The following is a 23,944-nucleotide window of genomic DNA, read 5'->3' as shown; positions in this document are numbered from 1 at the left end:
TTTGCCATATTCTTGAAAGCGTACACACAGAGATATGAAACCAATTAGTGACACATTTAGAAGTGCAAACATCCAGTTGTAATGACAACTGTGTGTGTATGTGTTCGTGTGTGTGTATGTGTGTGTGTTTGTGTGTGTCTGTGCATGTGCGCTGTAATTTGAACAGTTAACAGAGATACACAATTTATATATAGGCTAAACAGTACATTAGGACTAAAAATCCATTAGTACTAAATTATGATCAATACATCAGGAAGATGGGGATGCAAAACCATTTAGTCCTTCAAAAGCTTGAAGTTCTTTGTTTGTAGTGTTGTTGTTTGATGAGCAGCAATTTAGTGGCATTTAAATCTATCATATAGTGAGTCATTGGAATTCACTGGCACATACTGTAAGAGAAAAGCTTATTGACAAACATTGATTTGTAAAGTATCCTTTTCTTCGTGATGGACTGAAAATGAAACTTTGGATATGAAGGAAGCATATAATTTACTGTGTTAGTATCCATCATTGCATGGGCTCTAAGGTGTTATTTAGGAGTTTTCGACCTGGTGTACATTAAAAAAAAAAAATGCAAATAATTGTTTTTTTGTACTGACTGTCCTGGGACTTTCTTCCTCCGTTTTGTTTTTATAGTCTCCACCTAGACTTTCCAGAGAAATGCTTCAACTCACTTTTGGAACAGGAACAGAAGAGCATCAGGAGAGGAACTTCAGGAATATTGCTGCTGATAGAAAGAGATCTGGGTGTGCTGAAAGGACTTAACAATTCAATTAGATCTTACAAAGGAAGTAACCATAAAAGTAATACGCAAAGAGATGCTTTCATAGGCTGACAATACTTTCATGTTGGACCGCAAGTCAGCTGGGTTAGACTCCAGCAATTCGCGCGACCCGCCATAAGTGGGACAAGCGGTAGGCAATGAATGAATGAATGAATGGATCAACTGTCCTTTCCTGAGAGTTCTGCTGTCATGGTTTTCTTCTATGCTTGTCTCATTGGTTTGAGAGGGCAGAGCTCAAATGACAAAATATGCAATTTTCAAGTATTAATCACAATCGAGTGATTTCTGAATCACAGTTGAATCATAGGTTTTTGTTTGCCTTTGTTTTCAGCACTACCATTTAAAACTTTTCAAACCACATCCACACTGATGTATCAGAGTGGCTTACTTTTGGTATATATCTCATAAACATAATACTCAGGGATGGTTTTGAATTACTTTAATTGCTTACTTGGTCAAAAATATATGGAATCGGTGAATTGGTCAAAATTGAAAAATACATTTTCTAAGACATCTTCAATAAGTGTGCTGCCTCTGGCCTGGGGAATTTTTAATGCAGCTTACTAGCGTAAATATTTTCTTCTTCTTTCCATTTCGATGTCTGCAGCCATGGGAGTGCTAATGTCAAAGAAACAGCAGGTGGAGAAGGTGCAGAAATGCACTGCTGTTGTGTCTGCCTTCCAGGCGGGCATTAAAGACCGTCACCCCCCGGCCAAACAGGCAGACAGTGAGGCAGAGGAAGGCAATGGGCCCACCAAACCATCAGCCAATGCTGATGAAAAGACCACAGAGGAGGAGAAGAAAGAAGAGACAAACAATAGTGCATGTGCATCAACCTCGCAACAGGCCTCGGCGTCATCCAGGGTTGAGTGTAAAGTCAACCAAGAGGCTTGGTCCAGATTACGAGATGGGAAAGGAGTGGAGCCTGAAGATCTCGACAAGAGCCATCAACTCACGCCACCAGCTTACGTGCGGCCCAAAAGGGAAGCCGATGATGATCAGCCTATAGAGGTGGAGCTGGACAAGAAAGAGCAGGTATGAAACAATGGAGTTTTTGCTAATGAACCCAATACAGTAGTCCCTCGCTTATTCGTGCGTCAAGATGCGCGGCTTCACTACATCGCAGATTTTTAAAATTATATATATATATATATATATATATATATATATATATATACATATGTTTTACACACACACACACACACATATGTATTATATATTGTCCTCAATGAAATGTCAGTTTCATGTCATCGACGGACAAGGGAAAGAGCAAGAGGTGAGGAGCAAGTGTCTCCCATGAGCTGTAGTCACGTAAGACTGTAGGCGCATGCTATTGGCTGAGAGCATCTGTCTGTGCATTGCCTTCCGAGACTAAGTTCCTCCTAAAAGTTTACAAAAGCATTTTAAACAGTCTATAAGAGTGTTGGAAAAGAAAACACAGATATAAGGTGGTTTAATAGCACCTTAGATAGCGTTCGTAAATGTTTAAATTATACATAAATAATAAAACCAATATTAGGTGGCTATATTGCCGATATTTGTTTTTCGCGGGTGGTCCTGGAACACATTAACGTTATAAATACTCACATTTTAGAATAAAGAGTGCCTCAGATATGTCAACAATCTCCATGGCAACAGCCGCAGATCAGCTCTTTTCCTCTCAGGTTAGACATTATGATAAAGCGTTGCAGCCAGGTTGAAAAGGGAGTGTTCAGCTTTATCTAAACACCCTTGTTGAAGGTGAAAAAGTACATTTTGAAGTACTTTTTTCAAGCCTCTTTATCTCCTCACTTGCCGTGAGATGTGTTGTTGTGTACAAGGACTCTTCACAGCATGGAACCTGTGGGCGGGCTGCTTCGGCTGGCTCGGAGAGGTGGCCATATCCAGGGCCACACTGATGACAGGGGTGGGAGTGAACAGGAGCACTGACACCATCAGGGTTTCTATTTTGTAAAGAATAAACATTGTCTCACAGTCGCACTACCGTCGCGGTTACATTTTCCCGAGAGGTTCAGAAATAGCAGCGTCTATCTGCATATATGCACTTAGACTCTCAGACACTTAATGGAAATCTCCATACCACAACAAAAAAAAATATATTATGGGTTAGTTTTGCTAACCCAAAAATGGCTGTTTGTCTGTTTTGCATGATGTTAATAAGTAAGTACTTTATTTTGGGTACATTCAGTATGGAATGCTTCAGGAATCAGTTTTGGGACCACTTTAGTAATCTGCATACACAATTAATCCAACAATAAATACTCACTGATGCATTGTGTGTTTGCAGAAATCACTGTGTTGAGTAGTGCTGAGTAATTACTTACCTTGAACTCCTAACATCAACCAGGATATTTTTTTTATTTTTTAGAATTTTTAAAATTTTTGCCTGAGTCAAAGTCTAGAATTGCTAGAGAATGGAGTTTTGCTTTCAAGAGACAGACTTCAAAGGAAATTATTGTGAATAATTGTAATCCCAACCCTCGGAATGTTAATGAGTCAGATTGTTTTATACAGTACAATGATTGCTCTCGTCTTTTTCCTCGTCTTTTTCCTGTTACTCCATTCTAGAAGTTAATGACCTTCGCTACACAGTATACTCCAAGATTTTATTTTGGCTTTGGCTATGATGCTTTGCCCACATACTGTAGATGGATTCACATGAATTGGGTTATGATTATAAGATGAACTCTGACTGAAGTAATTTGCAAAGATAGCATATGTTATGTGTCTGCAGCTTTTACACTGCTGCAACATTGAAACATTGAAACTGTCACATCTAAAAATTGTCTTTTTTTTTTTTGATGTGACAGCTGAATGTATTTTGGTTGTAAAAGAGTATACATAGAAGTCAGGGAAACAATAAGTGACAAGGAATAAATATTATTTTTTATGATGTACAGCTAAGCAAAGAACACAACAATGAACCACTGATATGTATAAAACAGCCACCCCACAATACCACACTCATACGACTGACGTAATGACTGACATGTAATATTTCCCCGTCACCTGTCTACTCCAGCTTTGATGGACATGAAAGTTCTTTTATCTGCTCAATGTAATAATTGCAAACTCAAATAAGACTATAAATAATGCAATCTTAATCTTCTCTCAGCCACCAAGTGATGAGATGTGCGACGTGTGTGAGGTGTGGACGGCCGATGACCTGTACCCCTGTAGGATTTGCACTCGAGTGTTCCATGATGGCTGCCTGAGGGAGCTAGGCTACTTACGTGCTGAGGCCCTGCAGGAGATGCGAGATGCAGCCCACGATGTTGTCGGCTGGAGCTGCTATTATTGTGTAAGTCTGCTCGTTCCACTTCAACAATTTATGACTGAATAAAAAAATATATGTAGGCTTAACAAATGTAAATCCATTCCGAAAAGAACATGCACACTGTAGGTTTGCAGGAATATGTGTTGTCATGTTTACTCAATATTGATATTAAGAATTTATTTTGAATTATCCTTTTTCTTCCATGGAATCATCCAGAAAGCAGGTGAATTTATATTTGCTTTCTGGGTGATTCCATGCAATAATTTAGCTTTGTCACACTTAAATGCTACAGATATGTTTATTGCATCAACCTAACGTAACAAAGCTGTGGTGGTTGGAAACAGAGAAATTAAGAATATGGCACTGATTTTTTCTTTCAAAAATAGTTGATTTGGACATTAAAAAATAATTTTCTAGGGTAGTCAGTAATTTCACGAAAATACATATTTAGGATTATAACTACCAATGTCATGATTGTTTCTTTCCAAGAATGCACAATACAATTACACAGTACAGTATTTCATAAAATACTCTCATTAATTCAGATAAAGCCCCAGTTAAGCCATTGATAAGGCAATATATCTTTAATGAGAGGTCATAAATCAAATTCGGACCTTCAAAGAATTTACGCATTGGTTTATTGAAAGTTTCCCTGGCAGATTCACACGGCTTGTTTGCTGAGTTGCTTGTTAGAGAAAGTCCAGTCCTTTTTTCTTGAACAAACATGATAATGTGATGTGAGATGGAGTTTATTATTTCACAGAAAAAATAATCTGGCTAAGCAAGAATATAAAGACAGTAACATGAGAGGAGGATAATAACCATACACCAAATTTTCATGGCAGACACCCAAAGTCACAGCAAGAAAACACAGAGGTGGAGCTGAAATCACAAACAAGGCACCGCTACTGCTCAGTGTTAGACAGTTAACACTAATTAGCTGAAGCTATCACTGATAGTTACCATGGCAAATGATCTGCCTGTAAGTCAATTCGTTACAGCTTGTTAATATAATAGTAATTATTACAGTGTGCTCAAAACTGTAGATTTTACCGAAGAACATTTGTGTTACTTTCAAAGGGAATTATTTTTCTCTGATATTGTTCAAATGTGGATCATTGCTTTTTTTTTAGAAAGTCACAAATTGAGTGGATTTTCAGCACTGTGAGCTGAGGGCTCAGAGGTTTTTGCCCTCTAGTATTCATCTGTTACTGCAGATTTTCTGTCCACGTTCCATGTGGAGCTTTTGCGCTGTACAACTGTGATGCCTGCTATCTTTATTGCAACAAACAAATACTCAGCTTCTCATCAGGAATTCCAGACCATTGACAAAGCTGATGACTCTCTGGTGAGCATCGCCCCGTTAGAGGCCTAATGCAGTCTGTTTTAATCGAGGCACAAACAGCTGAAGAGTGCTTTTGCTGGAGAACCCTTCAGAGTGGAGTAGGGGCTTTGCTGTTTTTCTGCAGACTTGGGAAGTGAAATTGCTTGCCAGGGTGATGTTCTTGCACAATCTGGGGGGAGGCCATGAGTTTCTTTTTCTTCAGCAGGCTTTTTCAATATGGGTGAAAAAAAGACAATTCCAACATAGGGAGAGGGTGAGAGATGTTCGTTAAATTTTGAATTCTAAGCTTATTTGTCAGCACACATCATTCAGCTGTTACAAATCCCCTCGTTCTGTTGCATCTGACATTTAATTTCACACAGGCACTGGACACATTTGCTGGCAGATGGACCAAGTTGCTTGAAAGTGGATTTTCAATCAGTCCTTCAAAGCAGACTTTTGGGTGAATGGCTCAGTGGCAGCCAATCCTACGCAACGGGGGGTATGGAACAGGAGTAACGTCATGACTTATGCTTGGTCTTGTGATGACAGTTCTGGACAAATTGATGAGCGCTTGGTAAAAGGGGCATTTAAAGCTACACGTGTTATTGACGTGAAGCAAGAGTGGCAGAGAAGTATGGTAGAATAGTACAGGAGGTGTGCTGCAGGTGTGACAGAGGAGTTCAAGATAGAGGTTGGACTGATCAGGGATCAGCTCTGACCCCCTTCATGTTTGTATTGGTGATGGATAGGCTGACAGATGAAGTTAGATGGTCCCTATGGACCATAATATTCACAGATGGCATTGTGATCTGCAGTGAAAATAGGGAGCAGGTGGAGGAACATTTAAAAAGGTGACAGCATTTGTTTGGGAGGAGAAGAATGAAGATTATGCAAAGGAAAACATAATATTTATGCATAAATGAGAGAAATGGAGAAGGAAGAGTGAGGCTACAGGGAGAAGAAAAAGCGAAGGTGGAGAACTTTGAATACCTGGGGTCCACAGTTCAGAACAACAATCAGTAAGGAGGTGAAGGAGGTGAAGACACAGATCCAAGCAGGCTGGAACGGGTGGAGGAAAGTGTCAGGTGTGTTATGTGACAGAAAGTCTCTGCTAGAATGAATGTCAAGGTTTATAAGACAGTGGTGAAGCCAGCCATGATGTACGGATTAGAAGTGTTGCTGAAAAAAGAAAGGATGCTTTGCTGGAGGTGGTGGAAATGATGTTGAAGTTGTCTGTAAGAGTGACCGTGTTGGATAGAATCAGAAATTAGTTCACCAGAAGAACAGCCAAGATGAGAGCGGGCGGCACAGTGCCACAGTGGGTAGTGCTGTCACCTCAGCAAGACAGTTCCGGGTTCATGTCCTGTACTGTGCGGAGTTTATATGTCAACCCTGTGTTTGCGTGTCTGGAGTGTCCCCCACCTCTTGCTGGTAAGTCCGCTGGGATAGGCTCCAGCAACCCAGCGACCTGCAAAAAGTGGAAACAGCGAGATGATGAATGGATGAATGAGTTAGAGACAGCACGCTTTGATGGTTTGGACACATCCAGACGAGGAGAAATTGTAAGTACTGTATATTGATAAAAGGATGTTGAGCATGGCGCTTCTAGGCAAGAGGACACAAGGGGGAATGTGGATGGATGTAGTGAGGGAACATTAAATTTTATTATTAAATTTCAATCTACAGTATAATCACCATTTGAGGTCATTTGAATGCCATTGCTACTCTAAAGTCTAGTCTCTAGACCAAACAACATTGCTGGTCTCACTAGTTTTGTACGCCTTTCTTTTCATTTTAGCTGAAACTCTTCTATCACCTGACACTTTTCTCCACCCCTTCTATCCTGCCTGTACACACTTCCTCACCTCTTTTCCACACTCTCCATTGCTCTGGACTGTTGACCCTAAGTACTTAAAATCCTCCACCTTCTTGATCTCTTCTCCCTGTAACCTCACTCTTCCACTTGGGTCCCTCTCATTCACACACATGTACTCTGTCTTACTGCGGCTAACCTTCATTCCTCTCCTTTCCAAGACAAACGTCCACCTCTCTAGCTTTCCTCCACCTGTTCCCTGCTCTCACTGCAGATCACAATGTCATCTGCAAACATCATAGTCCATGAAGATTCCTGTCTAACCTTGTCTGTCAGCCTGTCCATCACCATAGCGAACAAGAAGGGGCTCAGAGCTGATCCCTGATGCCCTCCCACCTCCACCTTGAACTCCTCTCACACCTACAGCACACCTCACCACTGTCTTACAGTCCTCATACATGTCCTGCACCACTCTAACATACTTCTCTGCCACTCCAGACTTCCTCATACAATACCACAGTTCCTCTCTGGGCACCCTGTCATAAGCTTTCTCCAGATCTACAAAAACACAATGCAGCTCCATCTGACCTTCTCTGTACTTCTCTATCAACAATCCTCAAAGCAAATACTGCATCTGCAGTACTCTTGTTTGGCATGAAACCATACTGCTGCTCACAAATGCTCACTTCTTCCTTTAGTCTAGCTTCAACTAATCTTTCCCATAACTTCATTGTATGGCTCATCAGCGTTATTCCTCTGTAGTTGCCACAACTCACTGCACATCTCCCTTGTTCTTAAAAATGGCCACCAGCGCACTTATCCTCTATTCCTCAGGCAAGTGTACCATATATCCACGGCATACATCATACAGCAAATTACAGTCCTCTCAGATCCATAGGCAGTAAAAAACACGAAAGAACCGCTTGTCATTATACAGATGGTACAACAAAATTATGGTGGTGCGCATTTGTTCGTATTGCTGAATGTTCATATGTCTAAAGTTTGTAAGGTGAGGACTACCTTTGTTTAGTGTTAGCATCATGTTTTTGCTTGTAATTGCTTCTAATCACATACTCTGTTGAAGATATTTGGGAAAGGAAACTTGAGCTTGATGAGGCTTTATAATTAGCTTATTTTAATGATTGTTTTTGCACATATTAATTAAAGTTCATAATCTTACAACAATTTTACAAAGTCCTGATGGATTGCAACCATAATTAAGGGCAATTCATGAAAACTGGAGTTGACTAACCTCAATAATACAAGAGATTGTTAAAGTTTTATAAAAAAAAAACCATTCATAATATAAATAATGTACACAGAAATAAATAAATATTTAAATCACTATTTATTTCCCCCCCTGCTTGCTGATTTGTTGATGTCCATGCCTGGCTGGGAAGATATATCAAGAGCACATCTCATCAGATTGATTTTGTTGGATGTTTTCCAGTGTCCATAACAACGATTAACTACACAGTTTAACTTTATGACCCGACAATATGTAAATATAGATGAAAAAAATATTATGCTTCTTTTAAGGAAAGTAAGCAACTTTGAAGGAAACATGGTATCGATGTAAAGGTTTGTAAATTAATGGCAAAATTGAAAAAAAAAAAATCATTTCATGTGTATATAGAAGACTACGCATTTTTTATGACAGCATGAGTTAAAGATGGAATATATGTTCATCTACATCACACATAATTATGAAATATCAAGGACAAATTACCAACATTTTTCCTAACCTTATCTGAAGTGCTTGTGTTTCTTTCCATGTTATGTTAGCATTGAGCTAGCCGCCATTCATTACTGTTGGACTGTGTGGAATTACTGACAACTCTAGTTTATATTAATATGTCTTGTATTTACGAATGTATAAGGATCAGGACCTGACATGCTGTTTTTGTATGTTTTATTTCAGTGTCACAGATGTTCTCAGTAAAATGACCTGTCTATCACTTTTGTTTACTTTTTGTGAGTGCCATAATCGCGCGATAATCTGGTCATAAAACATTTATACAATACCTCCAGTAGCTCCAGACATGAATTAATTATCCACTAAACTTTGGAAATTCAGAGTAAATACTATGCATACTATGTCCAAAAATGATCTTACCTTCAAATCGTTTTGGAAATCATCTGAGGTAAAGTGCTCACGACAGATCCTCTGATCTTTGGTCATTTTGACCCGGATTATCCGTGCTCTCCATCTCCTTCCCAGCTTCCCAGAAGGTACTCTAAAGAAGGATAGGTCCTTGTCTTTGTGTTTTCTTGATGTTCTGTTGACACACCTCGCAGGTAATCATTATATTTATAGTTAATCGCGTAGTGGATCGCTTTGCTATTTATGGCAGCCAAGCTAAATTGGTCGCCAATGACGTATGATGCCCACGTGACCTCTGAATGTGAAAGCTGCTGCGGCGCAGATTTTAAGATTTTCTGACCAAAGGGATGATGCTACACATATAAAATTTCTTTTTTCTTCTATTTTTCATAATGATGAATCACATATATGTCACTTAAAATTAACTTTACTGTCCCTTTAAATCTAGCCACAGATTCTGGGAAAGTGCAGTGCAATTTTTACATTTGGCTTTTGATTCATTCACAGAAATGTGCTGCCGGCACATTTATGATTTATGATAACGAGATTCTTGAGCATTTGTGACCATGTACAATCCAGATTTAGATATTTATCGTGATTATTTGATGAGCCACTGTAATGTTATGCAGAACATAATACACTCCAACCTTAATTTAAATGAACTGAAAACCATCATGAGAATCACACTGAAATTATAATCCTTTTTTTTTGTGTGTATTTATGATGAATTACTGAAGCACATCTTGGGCTGACTAGTTAATTAGAGCACATGTATGTAATGTACCATTTGACTTCCAAATAAATTATTTGATCTTTTTTTTTCTTATTACGGGAAATTGTCTGCTTTCGTCTCCTCATTTTCTGCAGGATAATCTGAATCTGCTCCTAACGGAGGAGGAGATGTACAGCCTGATGGAGACGTTCAAGCAGTGTAAGATCATTCCAGGTGAGTCTCTGTAAAGTGAAGCTAGAAAAAAGGCTGTCACTTCTTTTTAATATTCAGTTTACAAAAGTAATTTAAATTGATTTACTACTTGAAATCAAATTGAAAGTTAACACTTTGATGTTATGTGGCAGTTAATGACTATTGGTTTAGCATTCTAATGGCAAATTTAACAGGTTAGCATTAGCTCACTGTACGCCAGCACAGCCTCACAGAGCTGAAAGCAGTCACCACCTCTTTACATTTCCCAGCAGTTTTGCATATAGCACATAAGTGAGGATTAGGCACATAGGAGAAAGAAATATTAATCAGTACACAGCATAAATATATGCCTGTGGTCTGATGCATATAATAAGTTGTCAATTGAGAAGTCTGTTGTATTTGTAATATGCAGGCAATGTGTCTTAAAGAAGGCCCAAATCATGGATTTATGCTTGTTTTATCTAACATATGAAGGGTAATTAGAATATTAAATGAGTATACATTAAATGGTAGCAGCTCCTCCACCAACAATATATGAACCAGAAAGCATTTACTTTGGCATGTTAAACAGAAATTTGAACCAAACTATTTGCGATGTCACTGCTTTTTAAAATTCCACTACTTTTTCTTCTTCTTCTTCTTTTCCTTTCGGCTTTTCCCTTTAGGGGTCGCCACAGTGAATCATTTGCCTCCATCTAACCCTGTCCTTTGCATCCTCTTCTCTCACACCAGCTACCTCCATGCCCTCCCTCATTACATCCATAAACCTCCTCTTTGGTCTTCCCCTAGGCCTCCTGCCTGGCAGTTCAAAACTCAGCATCCTTCTCCCAATATTTTCACTATCTCTCCTCTGGACATGTCCAAACCATCTCAGTCTGGCCTCTCTGACTTTATCTCCAAAACCTCTAACATGTGCTGTCCCTCTGATGTACTCATTCCTGATCCTATCCTTCCTGGTCACTCCCAGAGAGAACCTCAGCATCTTCATCTCTGCTACCTCCAGCTCTGCGTCCTGTCTTTTCCTCATTTCTATTGAGTACCAACATTTTTTTGTAACATTAATGCATGAGAAACAGTCTTATTGTGTCAGACTCAAAGCTTAAGTCAATCACTGGAACCAAAAGACTCATATTTCAAAAGATTTTCTGAAGACATTTTATTTGACTTACTATGTTGAGTCTTTTCTTCTTACATTCTTACATTGTCACTTCTGTTGCCGTGAAATGAATTTGCTCCAAGGTTCCTTTCATTTCTGCACGCTTACAACATCCATTTACGAGAAGAAACAAATTCACCGGTGAACGTTGGTAACCGGTATTTGACCCGACAGTCATTGTATTTTTCTTCTTTTTTTTCAAAGTGGGTTGTCAGACTTAACCATCATTTGATTTCCTACCTATCTGCTTCTCAGTGTGTGGTATTGTTCCATAACTTGGGTGAGGGACAATCAATGAGAGGTGGCCTTGCCATTGTTGAGAATGAGTCACCACAAGGTAATTATTTGTAGAAGACTGCACAGCAACTAATTAGATCTGATGTGATAAATTGTTCCTTGCTGCTGTAGAGTCATGCCTGGTGTCAGATGAGCTGCTTCAGTACCGTCACTTTGTATCCAAGCAGCAGTTTGATAAGGACCTGACTGATGAGCAAGAGGAGGAAGTAATGGCCCAGTTTGCGGCGCTGGATCCCGAAAAGAAGGGCCACATCGAATGGTCCGACTTTCTGTATTTTGAAACACTAGCGGTGTTGAGGAAATTTCGCACAGAGGTAAAACATCCCATGTGGAAACTGCACACTTTGTGACACTTTATGACCATGTCTCATGCAACCAAATCATTTTTATGTTCAAACATTCTCTGTAACTCACTACAGAGTCATGTGTCAGTTGCCTTGACCTTGTTTAGTCTTTAACACAAAATAATGGCAGGTTGATGCCCCATAAAAAGCCTTGAATAAGTAGTTATGTACTTCCTGCAGCCTGATGTTTTTCTCCACAAACTGTCAAAAAAAATTCCTTGAATATTGAGACGACTGAATGTTTTTTAACCGGCAAACCATGAATTTATATCTCTGTGAACCTTTCCCTCTCCTGTGATGGCTGTCACTCTTGTTTTCCCTCAACCGCAAACCCAACACGAATCCTAGTAGTAATTTCATACTACAGTCTATGGATAGTAAAAAAAAATGCGATCAGTAATACTCAAACAGAGGAAAAACTGCACATTGCAGGGACTTTTCAATGCTCTTTTGCTGCCTACGCTTTGAAATTCGCTGACATTATGGAATATGTATATACTGTATACATAGACAGAATCTTCAGTGTCACAAGAGCAAGTGTGATGCTGATGGCTGCTGTGTAAACATAGATATAGCACACTAGATAAGAGCTACTGCTCAAGCTCATCTTCGTATGTTGTACAGAATGCATGAAGAGTAAACAATATAGAAATATGAGGATATGGGATTATTTTTGGACAGTATGAAGAGAGGCTAAAAACCTTATAACATGTAGCATCATCTATTACAATTATGGATGGTATAATCATTCACTAGATGTATCCAATTTGCTGACAAAAATGTTACCTTTAGTTTCAAACACTGGGAGGATAATGGATGTCTGCATTGGTTGTCAACATACTGCAGTTCACTGTGTGATATAAAGTAGTTAGAGTATTAAAAAGGGTTGCTGTGTGTCACTACTCAGAGACTCTTGAAACATTTTGAAATATGTTCTACTGAATTTTGAATTGTATATTTTGTTATTTTTTCTTGTAGCAGTGGCGAATAAATTACATTTAAAATGTTGTGGTACTTATAAAAAGACAAGACATATGATCATGTCATATGATGTGTAAATAATCCAAATTTAGTTTTATATTTTGATGAAAGGTATCTTCCAGCCTTCTGGGTGGGTTGTCTGGCAAAGGCAAACCTTACTCTCATAGATGCAGGCCAAAGAAAATTGGCTTGCTTCTTGAATTACTCTCTTTCATTGTCATTTGTTGCCCTGACAGCAGGTTAAATACTATTTGTTTCTGGCTTGGCAGATTAATTTTACGATTTGCAATTTGTGACTCTGGGTTGACATGGGGTAAAGCATTGCTTGCTGCTTATGTCAGAAATGTGACAATGTGATGGAGGAAGATTAAGACTAATACAATCAAAAATAAAAATACATTTTGAATTCCTCTAAATAACAGCAACACAATACATTTGAAAGAAAATCAAAATTGACATGATACAAAGGAGGACATCCAGGCCAACTGATTACTTTAAAAAACATTTATTTCCAGAACTCAATGGTGCGCCTGTTAACTGCCAAGGAGAGAGACAACGCACGATCAGTGTTCCTGAGTCTGGGCCTGGATAAAGACGGCATGATTACAAGAGCTGAATGGCGCCAAGCCCAGCAGTCCTGGTTCCAGAAGCTCAACAAAGACACGCAATCCTGCAATGTGAGGTAGGCAAACCACAGAAAAAATCCAGCCATGTCAGAGTCAAAACCAGTCTAACGTTATTTTAAAAACAAATTTATTCTATTTTCAGACTAACAACAAACATCTGCATAAAGTCCCGCAGACATGTAGAGAAGTTAGGGTTTCATCTGTATGTAAATTGTAACTGTCAGAGGGGGGAAAAAAGTTTGGCTCCTTTGGGAAAATAGATAATAACAAGATAACAAGCTGTTATCTCGTACTCATGTTGTGGACAAAATCTGAGGTAAAAAAAAAACTACATGGTGCAGTACACACTTTTTTATTTCTGCAGATGACGCCCTGCTTTAATTGCCAGGGATGCCAAAATGATTGTCATTTTTTTTCTTCCCATCATCAGTTTTGGACACAGAAAAGCCTTTATGTACCTGTGTCCTTGTCTTAATATTTGCTTGCTGCTGCTTTTACAATACAACCCTTCTCTGTTTTACAGGAACACGTTTTAAGTGATAATCATGCAATAAAATTCCTTCTAAGGGTTAGGATTAGAGAATTTTTGTATCTTTTATTCTTTTGTCTTTTAATCTTAACTTCGATCTATAGTAACATGCCAACATTCTGAATATATTGCATTGGCCAGTTCTTGTTCATAAACAGATTTTACAGCTGTCTGGATCCGAACTTCATTGTTTTGTTTCACACTCATACTGTAGTTGTCAACTGCAATGTGAAGCAATTTTCTGAAGGAAAAAAGAAAGGCATAATAAAAGGAATTTAAAAGTCCTACTGTCTTGATTATAAATACAAATGTTCCATAAGGGCTATACATAAATATACAACTGTTATCTAACTAGTTCAAGGGATATATATCAATGTAAATAATCTCAAAATGTTGATATAAATAGGGATTTATTCATATCATATTTGCATATTGATCTTTTAAAGAGATACATCTTGTCATTTTGAACTTGATTCACTTATCTTGTTTCACCAATGTACTGTGATGACTGATGGATACTATGATATACTGTAAATCAACGAGGCCTCCATACAGTTTCTGTATTTTTACCACAGGTAAATCTCATCTACACCGACTGAATTAAATATAAGTAGAGGAGTCAAAACCTCACAAGGTTGCAGGGCTCAGTTGCTCCAGCTGTTAAAGCTCCCGTCAACAAAATATTTTTGTTTTTTTTTCTGTATGCAAATGAGAAAACTATATATCTTTGGAGATGGAGGAAGAAGATTTACATTTACTATTTACATCCCATCACATTTTGCATGCAGAATAATGACAATGAATATGAATGCTAATAAGTTGAAAGACAGTATTTTGAAAATAAAAGCAACATGGATTACAATAAGTAATATGATATTTGCTTCTGTGAACCAAATTGAACTTATCACAAAACAGTAAACTCATTCAGATCTATGCTATATTAATGTGTTTTAATCGATAACTGCCAGTCAAGTTATTAGTAAGCACTTACTGCCCTCCATTTGGAGTATGACGGACTTCCTGCTATTAATAAACTTATTTGATTGCCAGGGCCATTTAATTTTTCTTGAAACTCACTTAAAAATGCATTTTCCAGGACATTTAGGCAGATAGAGCTCAGTTCTGGGCTCTTTGTGCCTTGCTTGGCCTGAGATCCGTTCATGTTCAGCAACTTATACAGCTTATACAAAACAACAAAAACATAAGGGCGTCTTAGAGGATTCAGTACAAACATGCAGCAAATGTACATATACAGAATGAAAGGATATATTTAACAATAAAACATCATCTGGTACAACTTGAAAAGGACCATAGAAATTAATAACGTCTTCTGTGACAAAAATCTGTCATTGCTGGATGGTTTTTATACATGATTGCATTTCCTTGTATTCACACTGTAAATCCCATAGTCTATATAAATATCTTATTGTCTTCTAAAGCAAAATAAATAATTGCACAGATAATACATGGGATAGACAAAAACATCTCTGCAGATACAGTAGTGTTCTACTGACACACACATCTCATTAAATTCATAATCAATATAAATATGTTTAAACTCCAACTTGATGAGGCCACATTTAAGTGTTTTCATTTGTATTTTTGTGTTTATATGTGTAAGTTGTTGAAAAAACATCCTGTACTGATGTAATAGTAGGATGCACAGAATTTAGTATCTTTGATTCTGTGGACTCTTATCACTCTTCCTCACTCATGCACTGCCCCATTATATTTTATAAACTTTCCATGTGTTTTGTACGGAAGGATAGAGCTGCCAGACCAAGAAAATAAAAACCGGGACGTATCACGTTATTTCGTGATACGTATCTCGTTATTTCATGATAGTATCACGTTATTTCGTGATAGTCTCACATTATTTCGTGATAGTATCACGTTATTTTGTGATAGTATCACGTTATTTCGTGATACGTATCACGTTATTTCGTGATAGTATCACGTTATTTCGTGATACGTATCACGTTATTTCGTGATAAGATGTTATGTTGACCCCGCGACCTGCGTTTGCGGATTAAGCGGTTTAGAAGATGAATGAATGAATGAATGTTATGTTGAGATGATGGAGCTTGTATCCATGCAGCCGACCGTGTCCCTCCAGCTCATCAATGAGGAACGACGCTACCTCAAGAGGGTCCGACTCGTTTTTCCTCCGGTATAGCCCCATCTTTTTCAAATGTCGTCTTAGGGTACACATGCTTATATAAATTTCATCCACGGAGCCCAATAACTGTAAAATCTCACCATGTCTCAAGCCAAGCATGAAATATAATTCAATAGCATCATGTAAAGGAGCCATGATTTACTGATGGCCAGCAGACAGTAAATGAAACCACTTTGAAAAAGTCGTATCACGTTATTTCGTGATACTATCACGAAATAACGTGATACGTATCACGAAATAACGAGATACTATCATGAAATAACGTGATACGTCCCGGTTTTTATTTTCTTGGTCTGGCAGCTCTACGCTGCCGTAGTTTTGTATGTGATGTCAGAATTTGAATTATAAATACCTGTAGTGAAATATAGTAAATTTCACACATCCATCTTGTGAATGCCGTGGAACACCAAAATATGAAATAAATGAAGTATTGCAGATTTCTGTGGCTCCTCCACCACCTCAGAGAGTGTTTTAAAGTGACTGCATGCATGTGAATGTGTTTGTTACTGCTTATAACTTCTTGTGCTGACACATCTCCTGTGCTGTGCCATTTGATCATGCTCACCCATACAACATGCGACATTCCCCACAGACTCATGGGACTCTGCTCTCCTATGAATTGTGGGTGAGTGTGACTCAGCGCTGCATGGCTGTTATCCTTCCTTCCTCACTTCATCACTCTTGAGGTTTTTGCAAATCTCAAGTATTTTCAGACAACCCCTCAATTTAGATTTTATTTTTAATTTAACCCTCAGTCTCCATTCCCTCTTTATTCTCTATGTCAGAATTATTTCTGAATACACAGCAATCAAAGATGCACGCATGCTTGAATGAAGTGTAATGAGCATAATGTGAGTCCTTCATCTGATTAGGTCTTGTTATATAGAGGCAAGCATAAAAATCACACTGGCCTCTGATTTATAGGGATAAGAAAGAGAGGCTTTTTCTCTATTTGGGAGAGCTGTGTTTTAAAAGCCTCACTTATTGGCATAAGCTGTGGACTTGAAGCATGTGAGTGCATATCAGGTCCATACATAACACTAAAAGCCAGCCATGCTCATTAAAAAGAAGATATTGAATGAGCCTTAGGACTCTGCTCTCTTTTGCTCTCTGGATTAAAGTCATTATCAATCTTCAATGTGAGAGAGACAAGACTTTTTTTCCATCAGTCAGAAGAATTCTCATAAGAACCTCTCCCTGATTCTGAAAGATTAAAAACGTATAGAAATGTAGAACTCATTCAGGATCATACTGAAGCATTTGCATTGAACCCCACCTGCTAGCTTTCAATAGTTCAACAGCAAATTGTGTCATCAGAGGAACCCTGTAAAAGGGGCTCAATAACCCGAGAAAAAACAACCTTGTGAAAATACTTTTTAAACGTGCACAACCAGAGATCAGTATCTTAAACATTAAAATGCAATACTTCATAAAGTGGAAATTATAGCATCAGTAATAATGCTGTAATATCGTTATTGATTGGTTTACCACTGACAAATTTCATTATTAATTAATCATGTCGGAAGTTCAGTCTATAAATATTAATAATTCATGTTACAAAACAATGAAAGTATCATTTTTGTGTTAAATATGGTGGGAGGGAATCATGCCATCACATACATTCTAAAATACTAATGGTTATTTCTCCAGATAAACTCACATTTGACTGAAATAATTGTATTTCACTGCTTACTCACACTTGAATGTATGTGTTATATTGTCAAAATTGGTTAGATATTATAGGAGCCCTGAGACACAAAAAATATTAGTGGTGCAGGCAAATTTCCATGTGACAAGCTCCATAAATACCTTGTTTGTCCATCCCGGACACCAGATCAGAGTTTTGTTTTTTGTTTTTTTATGATGATGAAATATTAATAAACTTTAAAATGTGAAATGAGGAGAAATGACAATTAAAGGGGCGGCAGTAGCTCTGTCTTGGGCCGAGGACCGGAGGGTGGCCAGTTCAAGGCGTATGTGGACCAATATTACTTGCTGTGTAAACTGGCTGTTGGAGGTGCCAGTTCACCTCTGGAGCACTGCCGGGGTGCCCTTGAGCAAGGCACCGTCTCTTTACAGGTTGCTCTTTGAGCGAACCACAGTGGAACTACCGACTGCTCTATTTCTTATTTTACGCATGCCTGCAAGCCCCTTTTGTGTGTGTGTGTGTGTGTGTGTGTGTGTGTGTGTGTGTGTGTGTGTGTGTGTGCGTGCGTGCGTGCGTGCGTGCGTGCGTGCGTGTGTGTGTGTGTTAGGGGCCTGTACCCACATAAATTGGTATGACAAATAACAAAGTCTACAATGGAAAAATAGATCTCCCTATGTGGCATCAATACTGTTCAATTCTTCTCCTGCTCCTTGTCCTTCTTCTTGTTTGTTTGGTTTTTTTTATAAGAATTTGACATCCTCTCCTTTCATTGAACACTAGCATTCTATTCAAGTCATGGTTTTCTATTTTTATTCTTTGTCTTCTGGTACAGCATAAGTCACGTCGGACCCATATGCGAGAGTAGTCCAGCCAGTTCTGGCAGTGAAAGGAGCAAAACCGACGAAAACAGGTTTGTCTTCAATGGATTTAGTGAGTATGTAAACACATAGGCAAGAAATATTAGAAGGTAACATCCACCCATCCATCCATCATCCATCCACCCATCCATCCATCATCCATCCATTTTCAAAGGTTTATCTGGAGTCAAGTCACAGCAAAAGGGTTGTGCCACACCCTAACCCTAATCCTTGATTTGATTTCATTCACTCTGGGGTTTTAAACTTCCTAGTGTGGCCTGTCAACTAGGCCCTGTTTGCCATGGGAGACCCTACCAGTAGCATAAAGCCAATGAGATCATTCGGGCACTCAGACTCTCCCATCACAATAAGGTGGCTGTTCAAAGGGTAACCCAGTCCAACAGATTTGCTGCAAATACCAGCTGGATGAAACTAATATCAAATAGGTTTTTAACCCTGCATGATTGCCTCAGCAGGGAAATTTACATAAACTTGGTTACCGGTTACTTGTCAGCATAAATCTTCACTTATCTCGACTGGACCAGCCTACAAATGGCCTTTATGAACTTGTAGAGGTCCATTTGCAAAGGTTGTAAATATTTCATTGTATCAATTTGGAGCAAAATTATTGGACCCAAACAGCCTGTGCCCTTGGCAACAGGGTTCTCCCTCCAGGCTTTGCAGCTTCTACAACAGATCTCAAACTCACGTTGTCACCAGACAGTGAAGACAAATAACTAAAGTCATGTTGCTATAATTTGCAATAATTTTGAGATAACTCATTTGGTCTACTGGCATCTACAGATGCAAACTGCAATAAAAAGTGTATGAATGCTTACACAAAATCAGCAAAAGGCAAAATACATTGGAGCACAGAACAAATACTTCATCTAATGTCACAAAAAGATTTGTTCTTTTTGGTTACTTTATGCAATTTTGTTCTTGCATATATGCTTTTTTAAACATGCATCACATACATTCACTTTAAGTTTCAAAAGGCCTATGGAAACTGTTTTTTTTAACTTGAGTAAAAAATGTAAAATGTGGTAAAGCACATATGGAACACTAGAGTTTGAATTGGAAATTGGATCTTCTGGCAGAATATGACCAAAAAACTGTATTGTATGTGTTCAGTGATTGAACAAATGTCTTGCTGTGAAGCAGAAAGGTGTAATTAGATATTTTTTGAGAACAGCAGTGCTCTGTGGCAAAGAGGAACAACATATTTGTTTCATGATAAAAAAATATTTCACTATTGTTCTTTATGACCTTTATTTCTGAAGTTTTTCACAGTTTTTCTTGCATCACATCAACGTTTCCATTCCCCCAATATTATTTATACATTTGGAAGAAATATTGGTATTTAACTATGAAATATGCTCTTTTGTTTATTCAACAGACTGATGACCTGGGCAGACTTTTTAAAGGAGAGTGCCATCTATATTTTGGCTGCACGCCCCAATAGCTCTGCCTTGCACATCCGTTTGCCTCTATAGTCCCGGATGGACCACTGCACCCCCAGCAGAGAGAGGGAACGAGAGAGATAGAAGGTGTACCTTGTAGTTTACAGATGAGCGGAGCAAGACGGACATGATGACACAGTGATACGAGGAAATCATCTAAGAGGACCAGATGAGCAACTGGGAAAGAAAGTAGATCAAGCCATCAACAGAATCTCTCCTCCTCTGTGTCAACCCTCACCCACAAAAACTGACAACACACACATACCGACTGACAATAATGGAAGTGACAGCAGCTGTCATAGGTCTCCGACTAAAAAACCTGAAGGATTAAAGCCAATGGTAGGATCAGGCTGTCAGGGGTGTTTCTGAAACTCTGAAGTGTAGACATTCACAAAATGAGACAAGGTCCTAGGACTCACCCTCTGTTAAATAAATCTAGACTGCACTGTACGGCCATCAGACTACATAACCCACCTCTACATGTGGTTACATCAGTGTGACAGGCTGTTACTCTTTGTTATTCACCATCAGAATTGTTAATCACACTGCGCAGGGACACATACAGATTCCTTATTGGTACTCTTACTTGGGATGGGCTTATAGGAGGGGGTTAACCCTGCAGCTGTCATTATCAGAACATATACCAAACAGGAATGAAAGCTATGTGCATACATACTATTATAGGAGAACTGCTATTCACACCAGTATAAATTAATGTTACCCATTAAAATGCTGTATTTATTCCTGTATCCTCCCATATATCCTGTGTTTTCCCCATTAACATCCAAGGATCTATGTTCTTCTAAAGTGCTAACTGTGTGCAGGGATGTGGAGTGAAGCTAATCTTGTAAGTGATGTTTATATACTGCCATATAGTACATTAAGTTCCTGTTTGTGCTCAGAGCTGCACTTTGAAAAGGTGGAGTTGTCTGCCCCTGTTGCTCGAGTGTCAATATTGCTAAAGGACAATGGGAAATGTTTTACAAGCATTTGTCATTTGTTAATACAAGTTACACATGATGGAAACTTTATTGTTACAGGTTTCGTAATGAATTAAATGCACATGAAATTTCCCATAGACTCACTTGAAACATGCTGTAACAAAAAGATCATGTAGTGTTCATGCCATGTTATGAAGGGTCAATTTCAGGTTGTGTTAGTGAATAAATATGGTTATGAAATGAAACATGATTGCCTGACGGATATGTCACACTGCTGAAATAAATGCATGGCATTTAGTCTCCATTTTGAAAATATTGATTTTGCATCTTTTTTTTTTTGTATCATCAATGTAAAAAACAGAAAAAAACAAACGATAATATAATGAAGGTGCAATAATTACCATATAACTCATAACAATGTTTTCTCAACATAAATTACGTAAAATCTACAAAATTTACATATAACACAGTAATCTCTCGTCAATTAAAAAAAAATACTGTGGGATCACTTAGGGGATATGTTGCATGGTGGCACAATGAGTAGCACTGTTTCCTCTAAGCAGGAAGGTTCCGAGTTTGAGTCCCTTCTGTGTGGAGTTTGCATGTTCTACCCACTTCCACGTGGCTTCCCTCCAGATTTTCCAGTTTCTTCCCACCTCCAAAAACATGCAAAGTAGGTGAATTGATTACTCCAAATTGTCTGTAGCTGTGAGTGTGTGTATGAGTGGTTGCATGTCTATGTGTGGCCCCATGTTGCCCTAGCGATGAGTCAGGGGTGTACCCTACCATTCGCCCACAGTGTGCTGAGGCTGTAGTCAACACAATTATGATCATCTCATCTACAAGACAATGGATAGATTGATGGATGGATGAGATCAGTTATGACAAATCAATGTTATCAAAATTATATATGTCAATCCAGCCATCCATTCATCCATAGATACCATCCATTCATCCATCTATGTACAAGGCGAGAGTACAACCTGGGCAGGTTGCCAGTTTTTCTTTTGGTTTGTCACATACTCACTGTTGACAAGCCATTAACATTTATGGGCTGTTTTTGAGAGCCGAACATTATGATTGAAGGTAACATCACAAATCTGATCTTTTTACCATAACAGTTCACATTTATCTTTGTGTGTGACTTGCATCTGACATACATTAGGTGTTAACAGATCTGCAACAGGTCCCCATATTCACAACATACATGCTGATTTCTTTTATACTTGATGTGGTAATCTTGTGTGATGTCAGTCTGTCAACCTTTGAGGCTGAGAGGACAAAAACAGAATCAGACTCCATATTGGACTTCACCCACCACTGATCAAAACACTGATGTGAGTCAGTTGGGTATGAGAAAAGCCAAATAGACTCTTATCTGACACCATCATCAGAAAGAATCAGATATCTATTATCTAGAACCTTATAAGGACTCCTACCAAACATTTATCTCTTGTTCATCATATATAACAGCCAGGTTGAGCTCCACTCCTCATCATATTCAGATCTTCAGCCACTCTGTTTGGGTTCTACCAATAGCTTTCCTAATATACGCACGGCTTTGCCTTTGCCAAGCTGCCTTAAATAGGATGACATTAAGAATGGGGATTAACTGCCAAAGGCTCAAAGATGATTTCATCTTCATAATGCATATGCCAAAAATAAAATTAATATAAAACATGCTCACACAGAATAAAAACCATTAGGTTCATTGAAGCTGCATTGAATGTTCACTTGTTTGTAGCACACTTAATTGTTCATTCTCATACGATGGACACCTGCACAGTTTTCCAACAGGAGCAGAAAAAAAAAAAAAAGATCAGTTCTTCATTAGGGGCGGCACGGTGGCGCAGTGGTTAGCGCTGCCGCCTCACAACACGGCGGACCCGGGTTCGAGTATGCTGTCCCCGTGTCTGCGTGGGTTCTCTCCAGGTTCTCCGGCTTCCTCCCACCTCCAAAAGCATGCGCTTCAGGTTGATTGGCCGGTCCCAAATTGACCGTAGGAGTGTGTGTGTGAATGATTGTTTGTCTCTATGTGCCCGGTGTCGTGCCCGGAGTGTCCCCTGCCTCACGCCCTGAGACTGCCGGGATGGGCAACGGCTCCCCCACGACCTGCGGGTTAAGCGGGTTAGAAAATGACTGACTGACAGTTCTTCATTAATTGTCACTGGAGACAGTATTCCACAAAGGGCCAAGTGCTTTCCCTTAAAATAGCTTAGCAGGTAAGAACTCAGATGTACAATGCACATCAAGAGGACAGGAGCCCAGATCTCACAGCACCATGCAAGTGGATTTGTCACCTGCCTACAATAGAAATGAAAATGATTGCCTTTTATTCCATTAAGATGTTGCTTCCACACAAAGAGAAAACATTGAACAGTCTCTGGTTCAAGTAGCATTGTTCATGAAGGCTTGTCAAATTGCACAAAGTCAAACTGGTCGAAATAAAGAAGGAAAAAATATGTGAAGTGTTAAAGTCAAAGAAAACCTCTGCTGCCTGAAGCTACTGCTATTCTTTTATCTGTCAGCAACACAAAGAAACCAGCCAGCAGTGTCTCTCCAAATGCTGAACAGAAGGTCAAACTGTAAGATTTGGAGAAAGACATTTAGTCGGAGATGGAAAGATAAAGTCATACAGAGATGAGCAGGAAATAGAGATGAAAGGACACAGGCAATGAACAAGTGTGTGTGGT

The 23,944-nt window shown here is 38.8% G+C and overlaps 1 protein-coding gene across 2 annotated transcripts in view; it reads left to right on the top strand.

The window, feature by feature from the left end:
* The window catches only part of phf24 (PHD finger protein 24), a 30,137-nt gene extending 8,684 nt beyond the window's left edge, over window positions 1-21,453 (top strand). The window contains exons 2-9 of one of the 2 annotated variants that reach the window (XM_068335052.1): window positions 1,392-1,819; window positions 3,900-4,085; window positions 10,173-10,251; window positions 11,795-11,997; window positions 13,524-13,690; window positions 16,935-16,967; window positions 18,823-18,900; window positions 20,247-21,453. In XM_068335052.1, the coding sequence (XP_068191153.1) occupies window positions 1,394-1,819; window positions 3,900-4,085; window positions 10,173-10,251; window positions 11,795-11,997; window positions 13,524-13,690; window positions 16,935-16,967; window positions 18,823-18,900; window positions 20,247-20,343 (1,269 nt within the window). In that variant the 5' untranslated portion in view covers window positions 1,392-1,393 and the 3' untranslated portion in view covers window positions 20,344-21,453. The remainder of the gene's footprint in view (window positions 1-1,391; window positions 1,820-3,899; window positions 4,086-10,172; window positions 10,252-11,794; window positions 11,998-13,523; window positions 13,691-16,934; window positions 16,968-18,822; window positions 18,901-20,246) is intronic. The other variant, XM_068335053.1, reaches the window with a different exon arrangement.
* Window positions 21,454-23,944: the final 2,491 nt, after the last annotated feature.

This window comes from Antennarius striatus, chromosome 15 (assembly GCF_040054535.1).
Source record: "Antennarius striatus isolate MH-2024 chromosome 15, ASM4005453v1, whole genome shotgun sequence".
NCBI lineage: Eukaryota > Metazoa > Chordata > Actinopteri > Lophiiformes > Antennariidae > Antennarius > Antennarius striatus.
The sequence above is the reverse complement of the archived record's forward strand: the minus strand, read 5'-3'. Positions and strand labels throughout refer to the sequence as shown.